This window comes from Castor canadensis, chromosome 2 (assembly GCF_047511655.1).
Source record: "Castor canadensis chromosome 2, mCasCan1.hap1v2, whole genome shotgun sequence".
NCBI classification, from domain to species: Eukaryota; Metazoa; Chordata; class Mammalia; order Rodentia; family Castoridae; genus Castor; species Castor canadensis.
Genome location: NC_133387.1, coordinates 59,262,794 through 59,276,960, shown reverse-complemented (window position 1 = coordinate 59,276,960; position 14,167 = coordinate 59,262,794). Strand labels below are relative to the sequence as shown.

The window sequence follows — 14,167 nt, the reverse complement described above, 5'->3', positions numbered from 1 at the left end:
ATTAATCTCACTAGGACTAGCAGTGGGGTCCTTCTCTGAATGTATTAAAGTTGACTGTTTTATTGGGAGATGCTTATATAACCTGATAATGTCACTGGCAATAAAAGTTTATATTAGGGCAAAACTAGAATATGCTTTCCAAAATAAATGTCACCTTTACATAAGGAAAATACCAGAAGAAAGAATACTCTTCAAATTCAAAGTTGAATTGCATACATGTATTAGCTGAATAAGTAGTTGAATTAATTTTAGCTACTTGAGTATGCAAATCCTCAAAGAACAATGTGCATATAGATCTGGTAACACAAGAATTATTACAGTATCTACTATTTTTTGTGGTGAGTTCAGAAACTGATTCATGGAAAAAGTTCTAAGTTTGCTGAGTCACTTTAGAGATATAAATAAAATCCAGATTATTTTTATACTACCAGACAAAATTGTTGTCATCCAAATCATTTTGCCAATAGTGAAGAAGGTATTCAAAATAGTTCAGTTGCTTCTATCTTCCAATATATATTAGGTGACATTCTTTCACTGAACAGTTATTTAATACAATCATTTTGGTCATTTTCATAATTTTACCTAAAAATTATTACACTATCTGGTGTGCACAAGAATTAGGCTCATGATGTTAGATAAATGGGCTAAGAATATTGAAACGTTCTATGACAACTGAGGCTTAAATAAAAACAATGAGCTGCTTTAATTTATTTTCATACTATATCAGATTTATCAATGTCTTCATTATCAAAACATTTCAAAATATATGACTTTGAACAAATAGATTCTACTTGGGTTTATTCTGTTTGTACCTTGTGAAATATATATTTTTTATCTTATTGACTATAAACCTTGGTTTCACTACTCTACCTCACATACATGTATCACTGCATTGCTTTGTGCCCCCATAAATAACTGCAATTATAATGTGGCAATATTGTTTTATATTTAATGCATTATTTGATTTTCCTCAGTCTTATCAGTATCTTCTTCACAGAAGGAAACAGAAGGCAATGGACATTTCTAGTTGTTCTCCTGTGTCAGACATAATGGTGTAAGTTTTCTTTTTCCTCATTTTTTTTTTTTTTACTTATCTCTACAAAGTTATGATTAGTTACTATCTACACCATTTTCAGGACAAAGCAGCTGAGGCTAAGGAAGGTTCAACACTTTTAACAGGTTGGCCGGCATACAAAATAGGTAAGATTAGAACTCATTATTTTTTCTTTACTTTTTCTTTCTTTGCTCATCATTCTAATTGTCAAGAAAAGATTCTAGAGAAACAATATAAATCTTTACTTCTTTAACTGAATTTCATTTCTTCTTGCTCATTTCTCCACGGCCAATTCATATATACTTTACATTTACACCCTTATATTTCACATTCATATTAACATTTATTCTCTCTTCTACATATTAAGTATCTGGAATGTCTTTGCCTGATCCTCATGGAATTAATTATTCATGCCTTTAATTTCATTTTATTAAGAGTACATAGGAAAGTGTGCTAAATGATCTGCAGCTAGAAGCAAAGCTTACTTTGTTACTTCCTTAGCAGGACCACAATATACAAGCAATATTTTTCCTTAAACTATCAGAAAACAGTGATAATGTTTCTGGGGCAGCAACCCTGACAATAAAACCTTTTGTTACTAAGGTAGTGAATCCAAATTTTCACCAAAATTTACCAGGAATGTATGACTGCAGCCAATTCAACCTCAACCTTATTTTACTTACATGATTTTAAACTCAATTTATTCCAAAATGGGACTTAAGTTAATAACTGAATCATGCATTACAATAAAAGAGGAAAAAACCATCTGTGTGGGGAGAGAAAGACTTAGGCATCCAGTCTCACTTTGTAGGTTTGTTCAGTTCCACTGAAGTTCCAGCAGCTAGCACAGGACACACATGTCCTTGAGGTGGCAATCGTACTTTGTCTTGGGCTTCCACAACAAGTAGAAGGGATATAATTTGTCTTAATGTTTTTGATTCAAAGACCAGTAGAAAAAAGTCAGTTTTCTCATGAAATCTTCAGGTATAGAATGTTGTAAGGTTAGGATAAAATCCTTTCCCAACAAGTAAATTGCTTAATTGGGCAAAATACAGCACTTTGGAAGTTTAGTAAAAGCATAAAAGCATACAGCAAACAGAGGAGCATTTGTTCATGAAAAGCTACTGAATATTGAGTAAGAACAGGGAATTTTGGTTGTGCTTTGCTGGACTACTTCAATTACCAGCTCAGTTTTCAGGGTAGTTCTAGTGGGCAGGGTGGGCCATGAAAGCCAGAAGTTTTGCTGCTATAGGAAATGGAGGATATGGCAGATCAGCAGGTTATTTGGCTATTAAGCTGGGTGACTGGGAACTGATGTAGCCATAAGTACATTTAATAAACTCTCTACATATCTCTGGGTAAATGAAGTCCTGGTGTGTGTGCTTGGCACTGATCAAGCAGAACCTAAACTCCTCACACATACCTAGCAGAAAGAAGATTACACAAATGTGCAGCACAGATGAGAACCTAGCTAGATGAAAAAATTGCTTGATCTTTGAGTAGTCTCCCAAACTATATCCCATTCCATCAACAAAACTTTACTGCTTTATAAGTAGTTTGAAGTTGCTTGAGGAGAACTTATGACTAATCCTTGGCCAACAACTAGACAATGAAGCTACAACTCCTAGGAATCTGATTCAAATAGTAAACACTGAAACAACAGAAATAAGATAATGATGCTGATAATAATACAATGCTGAGCAGAACTAATACCACATCAGAGGAAAGATTTCCCCTCAGAGAATATATGAATCTAGTGGTGCAACATGTATTATCTAAAACATGGCTCAAGTGGCAGAATGCAAGTGCAACGCCCTGATAACTTGTAGCTAGTTGGTTGAAAGGAAATGTCACCACATGGGAACTCAAATTTACAAGGAGTAACAAAGTGCACTGCAACATTCTTTGAGATACAGTATATTCCAGGCCATAAAACAAATCTTAATAAACTTAAAATGACTGAAATCAGACAAAGTAAGTTCAGCAAACACAATAGAACTTGAAATCAGGAAGAAAAAGAGACCACAGATTCTTAAATATTTCGAATTAAAATGTTTCTAAGTAAACAATGGATTAGAAGAGGGAATTAGAAAATACTATGAACAGAATAAAAATAAAAATAAAATATATGGAACATGGTAAATAAGAAAAGTCCCAAATCAATAACCTAATTTTTCAACTTAAGAATCTAGAAATCAATAGCCAACTAAACATAAAATAAATTAGAGGGAAAGAAATAAATGATCATAAATTATTCAAATATGACAAATAATAGATCATAAATTGATAAAATACAGAAAAAATAGAGAAAAATAAATGTAGACAAAAGGTGGCTCTTTAAAAAGACTGGCATGATTGACATATCTTTAGCTAAATTAGTCAAGAAAAAATTGAAAAGAACAAATGATCAAATTTAGGAATGACAAAATGGCCATTACCATGTCCAAAGAGAAATGCACAGGTTGATAAGAAAATGTTATGAGTAAGTTTATAACAAAAATTATAAAACTTAGATGAAATAGATACATTTATAGAAAGACCCAAATTACCAAAAGTGAATCAAGAAGAAATAGAAATTCTAGACTGATAACCAGGAAACACTGAATTCATAATGAAAATTCTTGCCACAAAGAAATGCTCAGGTGAATTCTATCACTGGTGAATTCTTCACTGAAGAATTCTATCATATGTTCAAAGCATATATGATACTAATTCTTCACAAAGTCTTTTAAAAAATAGAAAGCACTTCCCCTACACATTCTATAAGGTCAGTAGTACAAGATCACTCACAGTCATCACAAGAAAAGAAATCTACAGAATATCCCTCATCATCACCAACATACAATTACTTAACAAAGCAAACTAAATCATGAACCATATAAAAAGGACAATAAGCTATCAACAAATGGAAATCATCCTAGGAATACAAGGTTGGTTCATTATATAAATATCAATTAAAATGCATTTTCTTAGGCAGGTTCATACCCATGTTTACTGCAGCATTATTCACAATAGCCAAGCTATGGAAAGAGCCAAGATGCCCCACTACTGATGAATGGATTAAGAAAATGTATTTATACACAATGGAATTCTATTCAGCCACAAAGAAGAATGAAATTTTGTTGTTTGTAAGTAAATGGATGGAACTGGAGAACATCTTAAGTAAAGTTAGCCAGATTCAGAAGGCCAAAAGCTGCATGTTTTTCCTCTCATGGGTGGAATATAGACCTAATACAAATACAGCAATATTATGAAAAACAGAGATCATGCTAAGGGGAGGTCACATACAAGAGAGGGAGGGTAAAAGAAGGAAGTTAAGAAAGTGAATATGGTTGATGTACTCTCTAGACAAGAATGAATATAGAACTTTTAACCCTGTTGAAATCACCATAAGAAAGGGACTAAGGTAGAAAGAAGAAAAACAGAGGAGATGAACCAATTTGGGTTATAATACATGTATACATGGAAATGTCACAAGGAAAGCTCCATTCACAGTAGGATCACACATAATAAAAGACTTTGCACCACATTTGATAAAAAAAATGCTAGTCTTGTACAAGAAAAATGAAAATTTCAGTAGGATAAATTTAAAAAGATCTAAATAAATGAAGAGATATATGTTTGTGGATTGGAAAACCCAGTGTTATTAAAATAGTCTCTCTAAATTGACCTGTAATTTCAATGCAATCCTTCTGACAATTTAGTTGGGTGATCCTACAATTTTATTAAAATTCAAAGGCTTTAGAACACTCTTTTTTTGTTGTTGTTGTTGGCACTGGGGTTTGATCCCACAATCTCACACTTGCTAGCCAGTCAGTCACTCTTACCACTTGAGCCACACCACCAGTCCAAGAGTCGTCATTTTTTTTGAAAAACAAAGTTTGTGGACTTAAACTACCAGATTTCAAAATTTAATATTAAATTATAGTAAACACAATATAGTGTTGTAATAATAAGTAGACATATAGTCCAATGGAAATAAACTAAGAATACAGAAATAAGGAATTATATTAATGGTAAACTGATTTTTGACAAAGATGTCAGGATAATATAGTGGTGGATTTTTTTTCTAACAAAAGATTTGAGAACAATTGTATATTAATTTGTGGTTCAAAAGAATGAACTCTGATTCCTGCCTCATACTGTATACAAAAATCATAACATAGGCCATCTACTGAAGTGTAAAAAGTTCTGGGTAGAACTACAAAGTCACACTTTTGTGACTTTGTGAAAACAAAGGGTTCTAAATATTGTCAAGAGTCATATGATCTATATAATAAATATATCAGCAAATTGGATTCCATTAAAGTATAAGTTCTTTTGTTTAAAGTCAACATTAAATAAATAGGTGGAGAAGAGGCAGAGAGGAAGGAAATATATGTGCATCATATGCCTTATAAGGACTTATATATGAGGAACTCTTAAAACTCAAAAATTCAAAAACCTAAATAAGCCATTAGCAAAATATTTGAATAGATGTTTCACTAGAGAATATGTATGTATTGTTTACAAACACATGAAAAGATGCCAAAAATCACGTCATTGGTAAATGCATTGAAACAACAAGGCATCACCCGTATCTACTATAAAAAGACAGATATTGACCAGTGTAATCAATGACATTGAGAGAGTAGAACCCTTAGACATTGCTGGCAGGAATGTGAAATGGTACACTCACTTTTAAAAATGATTTGGCACTTTCCTAAGCAACAGTACAGTAAATAACAGCCCAGGAATTTCATGTCTAGGAAACCACCTAACAAAAATGACAAATATCCAACTAAAACTTACATGCATATGTGTTTATCAAGTGGAAAAATCCTATAGGGTAAACCAAGTGTTGAATATTCAAACACTATAGAATATATTTAGCAGTAAAAGTGAAAAACCACTAACTAGCATATGCCATAACATACACTAATTAAATTTTTTTGGAACATTAGAGAAGGAAGTCAGATATCAAAATTGCATATGAACAACTACATTTATATGAAGTTCTTTACAAAAACAAACATGAAGAGCCAGAAAATAAATCAGTGTTTTGTATTTTGTATCAGAGGCACATTGGACATAGTGATTATTATCAAGTTCTAGTTAACTTTTCATAATGATGGAAATTTCTAAAACAAAATTTTGGTGATGATTGCACAATTCTATAAATTTATTTAAAATATTTGCTTGCACATTAACAGAATTTATAAAATGTAAATTATACTTCGCTAAAGTGTTTATAATAATATAATAAAAAGAAATATCCACACTTGGTATTGCTAGTGAGATCCAATGAAATCCATTAGAATTTGTCTACTGTTTCAAAAGACCAAAAAGATGATAAATAATGAAGAATAGAGAATGAGCCACTATTTCTTAGGAAGATACTGCTACCTTCTGAAACTAAACAACATTTTGAATGTTCTTCATTAGTATAATTGTTAATTAGTGTTCATAGCTTCGCAGATGTAGCCAGTCCATTTTGGAATTGCACATAATAAACGCCCTTTTTAAAACCAGAAGAATTTCTTTGGCTTGTTTCAAACAGCTGTGTTTCTGGAACCGTAAGATGGAGTTCTTAATTTAAGAAAAAAGTTCATTTCTTGAGCATTACATTTTGTTCTTTTCTGCTTAGTTCTCTTTAAGTAAGAAGAACATAGCATTTGTTGAGTGTGTAGTAAGTACAAGATTTTGCATTAGATTCACTAACAATTATGTGAAGAACATGGAGCTCTTATTTTACAGGTTAAAAAAAATTACTGTCAAAATTTAAGTAAGTGTTAGAGCTGAATTCCAACTCAGTCTTTATGACTCCAAAACTCATTAGCTGTCCTCACCACTCTGCTGCCTATATGCCTAGTTGAGCAAAGGTTCTGAAAACCATTGTACAATTGTCAAAAAACGCCTATTAATTACATATTTGAAGTTTACATGTTGAAAGTTAAAGGATTTTCTAAAAGTTATAGATCATGTAATATGAAATTCTTGCATATATTTCTCTCTGCATACGTTACAAAATTATAAACTATGATGCATATCTATGTTTGTAGATGTAATATATCTATATATATGTAAGTGTGTGTATAAACAATAAACTTTTATAAATCTCTTGGCTTTTGTCTCAGTTCTTAAAATTCTATGGTAGCAATGACTTACATTACAAGTCCTCCTACTCAATCAGGAGCAGGTTGATGATCCTGGTCTTTATGAAATCCTCTATTCAGAGCATCCAACATGATTTAAGTCATATCATGGGAGTTACATAGGTGACTACCACTGAATAAACACTTAAAACAGTTGCACTATGAATTATAGAAACAAAATAGATTTCATGTCATAAGTTTTTTTTTAAAATAAAGAAAAAAAAGCATATTGCTGCCACCTTTTTTTGTCTTTTTAACGTTTTCTGACAACATCTTTAAAGTTTTTAGTTTCAGGAGACATTTATCACCTTTAATACAACTAAGGACCTCAAAGAGCCTTTGTTTGTATGCATTACAAGTATATTTTCTGTATTATAAATTAAAAATTAAAATATTAATGCATTAAAAATAATAAACTCATTCCACAACAAAATAAATCATATTTTTATTAAACAAAACTATTTTATAAATGAAAACTTACGAGAAGGATGACACTCATTTACATTTTTTCAACTATATAGCTTACAAGAAGAGAGCATAATTCTCTTATCTGCTTCTGTATAATCTCATGTGATGTCACATAGCATATAGCCTCTGCAAATCCTTACTAAGGGTTCACAAGATGAGGAGAGGGTCTTACTACTCTAAAAACAATTTTGACCTGTGAACCCCCTGAAACTATTGTAGGTTTTGAGGGTTCCAGTCTCAACATTTTGAGAATCATGAAAAGGAAATGTTAAAAACAACACTTTCTATTCATGTTTCTTATTTTGAAATTATTTTGTTTCTTATAAATAAAAATATTTTTTCTTTTATTTGAAAAGCATGTTCACTTAATATAAATTTTTTTTATGCTACACTCACCTAGTTTTATAAAATATCATGAAAGGTAGTGTAGTTCTACTTTCAAGTGGTTCACATAACTGAAATGACAATATGTTAAGAACTATTTTCTTCTCTGGTATACTACATTTTATTCTTTACTTCTTCTTTGCACAAATTATCTCATTTTTCAAAGACAGTTAAACCATTAGCTTTGCTAGTTTTTTCATTATTGATAAAGCTATTGCATATTGCTGTATACCTGTGAACATGAGAAACAAGTAAGAATTAAAAAAATTTTACACATATAAAATGACAAGACTATAATAAAACGCTACACAGTTAATTTTCCGGCTCCAATTATCACAAACAAAATACAGCTAATTTTGCTTCATGAATCTCGGCACCATTCTCCACACTTAGTTCATTTTGAAGGAAATCCCAGATATGATTTTCTCTAAATATTTTAGCACGTATCTCTAAAACATATACTCATAGCTATAAAATCATATTATACATTTTTAGTCGTTAGGAGTTAAACTAAGGGCCTTGTCTGTGCTGGGCATACTCTCTACCACTGAGATACATCCTAAGATCAACATACTGTATTTTTGAAAAATGCCCAGTGAATAAATGTAAAGTGTTCTCCCAAAAAACATAGCTGTGTGAGGTAATAGATAAGTTATCTAGCTGTGTTTAGTGATTATACACTGTATATATGTTTAAAGTACATTTGTATATGATATACACATAGAATTTTAAACATCAATTTGAAATAATATGTAAGAATTAATATAAAATGGTAATCATAGCTAAAAAAGTAACTCATTCCTTTCAACAAATATTTAGTCAATCCTATTAGGCTTTGATTTGGGCAGTAAATAGCACAGGGCTAGATAAGAGCAGAAATGTTCCATTCTTTGCCTAATACTAGACACTGTTCACAATGATTGTGTTTCTGGCCCTAGGGTTGCATGAACATGCATTTAAAGTTATTTATAGTTCTACAAACTTATTTGAAATTAGTTTCAAATCCATGGGATCATGGTTCCTAAAGACACATGGATAATATATTTAGTAGTAAAAAAGTGCAATGGTAAATAAAATAGGCAAAAGATATGTTATTATTTTATTTTAGAAAATGGGACATGAAGAGAGATAATACAGTATAGTACTAGCAAATTTATTCTTTAAAACAGTAATCTTCTATCCTCATTTTGCAAAATATACCTACACAAGAAATTCAATTCAGTTTTAAGAGAATATTCAGAACAAGAAATTAATAGCACCTATACTTTAAAACTTTTTTCTAGTTGAAGTAAAAGAAAAAAATAAATATGAACTATAAAAGATAAATAATATGGCCGAGGGGATAATCTTTTAATGAAGAATAAAAACAATTAGGATATGAAACAGATACCCTGATTCACTCATGATTTAGGGTGAATGGTTTGAAGATTTCTATTGTGTATCCTGAAAAAATAATTTTGGCATTGCTGTAAAGTATTATGCTGTTTTGCTTTAGCATCTGGAAGAAACTGAAATAATTTTTGGCAAGTAATAAGTTTTGTGAATAGACTCCCTAGATTTTAAAGTTCACTCTTGGAATTTTTATCAACACCTAAAATACAGTCTGAATATCAATAAAATTATGAAAGCTTGCATTATTTTCTCCAGCAGAAGAAAAATTACCTAATCTTAAAAGGAAAACAACATGAAATTCCTAACTGATTCATTTTCTATGAAAATAGACAGGAAAATTGCCCAAAGCAAAACTCATTCCACATCTATGTTTTCCATGGTCCAGAATCTGTGAGGGCAATTATGAACAAAAAAAATAGGTGCTTTTGTTCTTTGTGATATTGGTGCTTACAAAACCAATTTCACTAACTTCAAAAATTTATATTTTATCTCATTGATTTAAATAATGAAATGTTTATTTGTAATATAAATACTCCAATATCTTTCAAAAGTTTTAAGCTCATGAAAGACAAGGGAAGACTGAGGAATTATGAGGTGGCAGTAGACCCAGGAGTCATCACAATTAAATGCAATGTTGGATCCGGAACCAGGAAAAATAAAAATTGGATTAGTGGAGAAACTCAAAATTTTGATACAGCCTATAGATGTTTTAGTAATGTCACATTGATGTTCATTTTTGGGGGGTTGATCATTTTGTATAGTTAGATATTAACATTAAGGAATCTGAACAGACTGATGGATGTCCAAAATTATTTCAAAATAAGTTTTAACATTCCATCAGCATAACTGATAGTGCTCACATTGAGTAGGTGTAGGTAAATTTATTCATGAGAAGTTCTTAGTTTCCTGTATAAAATGTTTTACATTCCTAAAGCAGTGACCATATTACTGAATAGGGTAATAATTAAGGAGCATTGTAATACCATACACATTTAAAAATGCAGTTAATGAAAACAATGATTTAAACATGTACCATTTAGTGACTCCTCATATTAAGGATCATGTCATTAATGACTTTTATGTTCAAATGGATAGTCTGCTTATTTTATAAGACACCATTTTTATATAAAATGTGGTTTTCTGAAATTTAATAAATCAGTTAAACTGAAATCCTAAAACATATGACAATCTAACATTAGAATTAAAGAGAATTAGATTATTTTATTTGTTTTACCTGAAACTGTGTGATCCTTAGAGTCTCTTGTTATTTTTATCCTTGCATGGGGGAAGACGTAGTGCATGGTCTTTCCGTTCATCTGTATAATCTAAGGTACACATGTGATAAGGTGAAAATCCATGTTAGAGACACTGAAAATACAATACTAGACTATCACCTCTAAAAGCACATTGATTAAATCAATGAAAATGTATTAGATTTTTAAATGTTGACAATTTAAGCATCTTTCACTCATACTATATAATGATTAGTTTTGGAGTTCATTGTGGTATTTGTATTTATAACCACTTGTTCTTACAAACCGATTTGTTCTATTTGGGAACTTAATGAGTACATGTAACAGGTTCACAAAGATTTCTGTTACTATAGAGTGTGTAGTCAATATTCATGACAATGGATAGAGAATATATATGGAAAATAGCTGACTACTAATTTTGCTCTTGACTGCATAGAAATGCAAAGGTAAATTTCAGCAATTAAGTGATGCTAGTGAAGAAAAGCCAGAGATGTGGAGCCACACTTCATCTTTGACACCATAATTAGGATTACATTGTGTTTAAGTTGTTTGATTTTGTTATGGAATTGTACTTCCACAGAGCACAGTTACTAGAAGCTTCAATATATGTGAAGACTAATTCTAAGTAAATAAAGCCATTACTCATTTTAACACTTTCTGAAGCTTACTTTGTATCCATTACTTATCAATTAATATAGAAGTTGCTTATAGTAGGAGGAGTAACACTTAAAGCTACGATTGCCAAGTAATTTCAATTCTCATTACTGAGACTTGAACAGGACTATAGATTGTATTATATCTATTCCCACCTGGTGAAATGAGATTTCTAAAACAAAAGTAAATTAGTGAATGCAAACTCATGCCTTATATATTTTATGGAACTTTGCTTTCAGAAGAGATTTGTAAAATAATGAGAAATTGAGATAATAAATATTTATTCATACCTATACAAACAGGATTTTATTTTCAAGTTCAATTACAAATGAAAGAAAGTTTTAAAAATATGGAAATTTCATAGTACTTATTTTAGAATATATTTAAGAAATATATATCAAATTATTAAATATAATTTAGAAACAAAGAAATGTACAGTTCTGGAAGAAATATTTCTAAGAAAACTTCTTTGGTCTTAAAACCTAAATGTAAAATGATTAGAATTCTGGATGTTAAAAGTCAAATAGTCAAAAAATGCAGCTGAAAGTATAGCTTTTAGTCTTTATTCTTCTTATGGAAGAATAAGCTTGATCAAACCTTAGAGGAACACAAAATACTCCCTAAGCAACAGCCAAATTCTGGAAGAACAGGAATATTATATAAATCTTTGATAGAAAAAAAGTATTGTATTCAGTATTATAAAAATGATTCTCTTAATCAGATAATCATTATCTAATGCTAACTTTCTAAAGCACTGAAAACCTTATTCATGTACTCAACAGTAAGAGCTTACATTTTTCTTTCTTCTCTTGTTTTCTGTTGCCTTTTGTCTCTCACTTCATATCTGCTTGCCTCTAACTTTTTCCGTACTATCTTCTCTTTTCCTTCTCTTACCAACTCTCTTCTGCCCTCCTAACCCTCTTCTTTGTGTGTGTGTGTGTGTGTGTGTGTGTGTGTGTGTGTGTGTGTGTGTGTGTGTGTGTATAACAGGGTCTCCCTATGTAGCTCAGAGCTTAAAGCATGCAACACTCCTGCTACAACCTCCCAAATCGTGGGATGATAGATATGTACCACCACAACTGTCTGGCTCCTTCTATATTCTTTCTGCTTTGCCTTATTCCTGCATGTAATTCACATTTAAAAGATTTTTATTTTTTTCTAAAGAATTAAAACAGCTGCACTGAAACTTGTACAACTATTATATATAACAAATCTTTGCTTTGGTGCCATACATAATTCATTAAAAATGGAGTATATCATTTCACATTTATTTCAAACATCTTCAAATTTTTTGTAGTATTTAATGATGATTTTAAAATGTCTTTTCCCCACTTGGTCAAAAATAAACAAAGAAACACTATTTTGCCTTTGGATCTTTCTAATTTCCAGTCTGTGGAATATTGTAGATATAATCTCATAGTGTAGCTGCAGTATGGTTTAGAAGAGATCATGGGTTACTTAAATTTCTCATCAGTTTTATCAGCTGCTAATTGTGTCTTTTTAATAATGTCTCTGATGATGTTAGAATAAGGGATCTTGAACATCTTCATTTACATGAATGATGCTTTCAGAGCATCTACAATGTTCTTGTAGTTTCTGAGACTGTCTACAGTCAGCTCCTTAAGTACACAAAGCCAAAACAATGAACTGCCATGAGGATGATCAATGTGACCAAGAATCTTTAGAAAGCAGAAGTGTCTTTTGCCACATAGTCAGTAAGCATTACAAGTGAATGTTGAGAAAGTCCTCTAGAGATGGTGTTACTTTTGCCAAATAAGAGTAGGAACAAGGTGAAGGGCAGAATTGGGTTTAAGTGGTGCCCCAGGGCTGGTCTCTGTTACCATTGTCTTTTGGTGATTCTCTACTGACAGGTCTCCTGGTAAAAGGATGTTTTTTCTTCCATAACTACAAATATTTAAAAGTAATTGTTTTCATGAATTGAGTCTTCATATTTTTGGAATAGTAAGAGTTGTGCTAACATACATCTTATTTGTATAGATATTTGTGAACTTAAACACCATGCATGAGAGATGCAGGGAACAGATTGCCCTCCTGGGAACCTAGCCCTTATTCCCATGCACTGTGGTGGAATAGTAGAGAGCTGCTGTGCTCTAAGTGCTTATAGCCCAAAACATAATGCATAGATTTCTACTGGAGAACAGCAAAGAAACTTTTTCCAGACTTTGGGGAGATGGTGTTGATGATGTCAGGAAATCTTGTTGCAAGAGTGGGGCATGCGCATGGGGACCTGAGTGGTAAGTGTCGCTGGGCAAGAGAAGAGAGGAGGAAAAAAATCCAGAGAGAGGAGACAGACTATTGTAAGGCCAGCATGAGAGAGAGAGAGAGAGAGAGAGAGAGAGAGAGAGAGAGAGAGAGAGAGAGACTCCTTCAAAAGAACTCAATATGCCTCCATTCCAGCAGCTACATGGTACATGAGGATTGCAGAGGGCATGCTCATTAGTGCAGAGTGGAGGTGTTTTGTAGTAGTTGAAACATGTTGACTTTTACAGCCACCCTATAAAGAGTACTAATTCCCTTTATGGGTTTATGGGTTTATGGGTTATGTGACTGAGGAAAAATTAAAAAGAAATGTGGTCAGGTGATCTGTTCACTTCACAAAGCAGAGCTGTATTTCTACTGAAGACTGCAGAAGTCAAACATTAAGTATAATACTTGAAACAAATATAAGTTTAAAGATTTGATTATTTTGTAGTTAATATGATTGTGAATCTAATAAAGTTTTTCAGCAATATTTTTCTCTCCCTTTAATGTAAGTTTTATATAAAGTATTTTAAAGCAGATAAATTAGTGTTTGCATTAGTCAATTT

At 31.6% G+C, this 14,167-nt stretch overlaps 1 protein-coding gene across 5 annotated transcripts in view; it reads right to left on the bottom strand.

The window, feature by feature from the left end:
• Nucleotides 1-14,167, bottom strand: part of Pclo (piccolo presynaptic cytomatrix protein) — a 371,116-nt gene that overhangs the window by 119,328 nt on the left and 237,621 nt on the right. For all 5 annotated transcript variants that reach the window (XM_074064870.1, XM_074064869.1, XM_074064871.1 and 2 more), the window contains exon 9: nucleotides 10,667-10,757. In XM_074064870.1, the coding sequence (XP_073920971.1) occupies nucleotides 10,667-10,757 (91 nt within the window). The remainder of the gene's footprint in view (nucleotides 1-10,666; nucleotides 10,758-14,167) is intronic.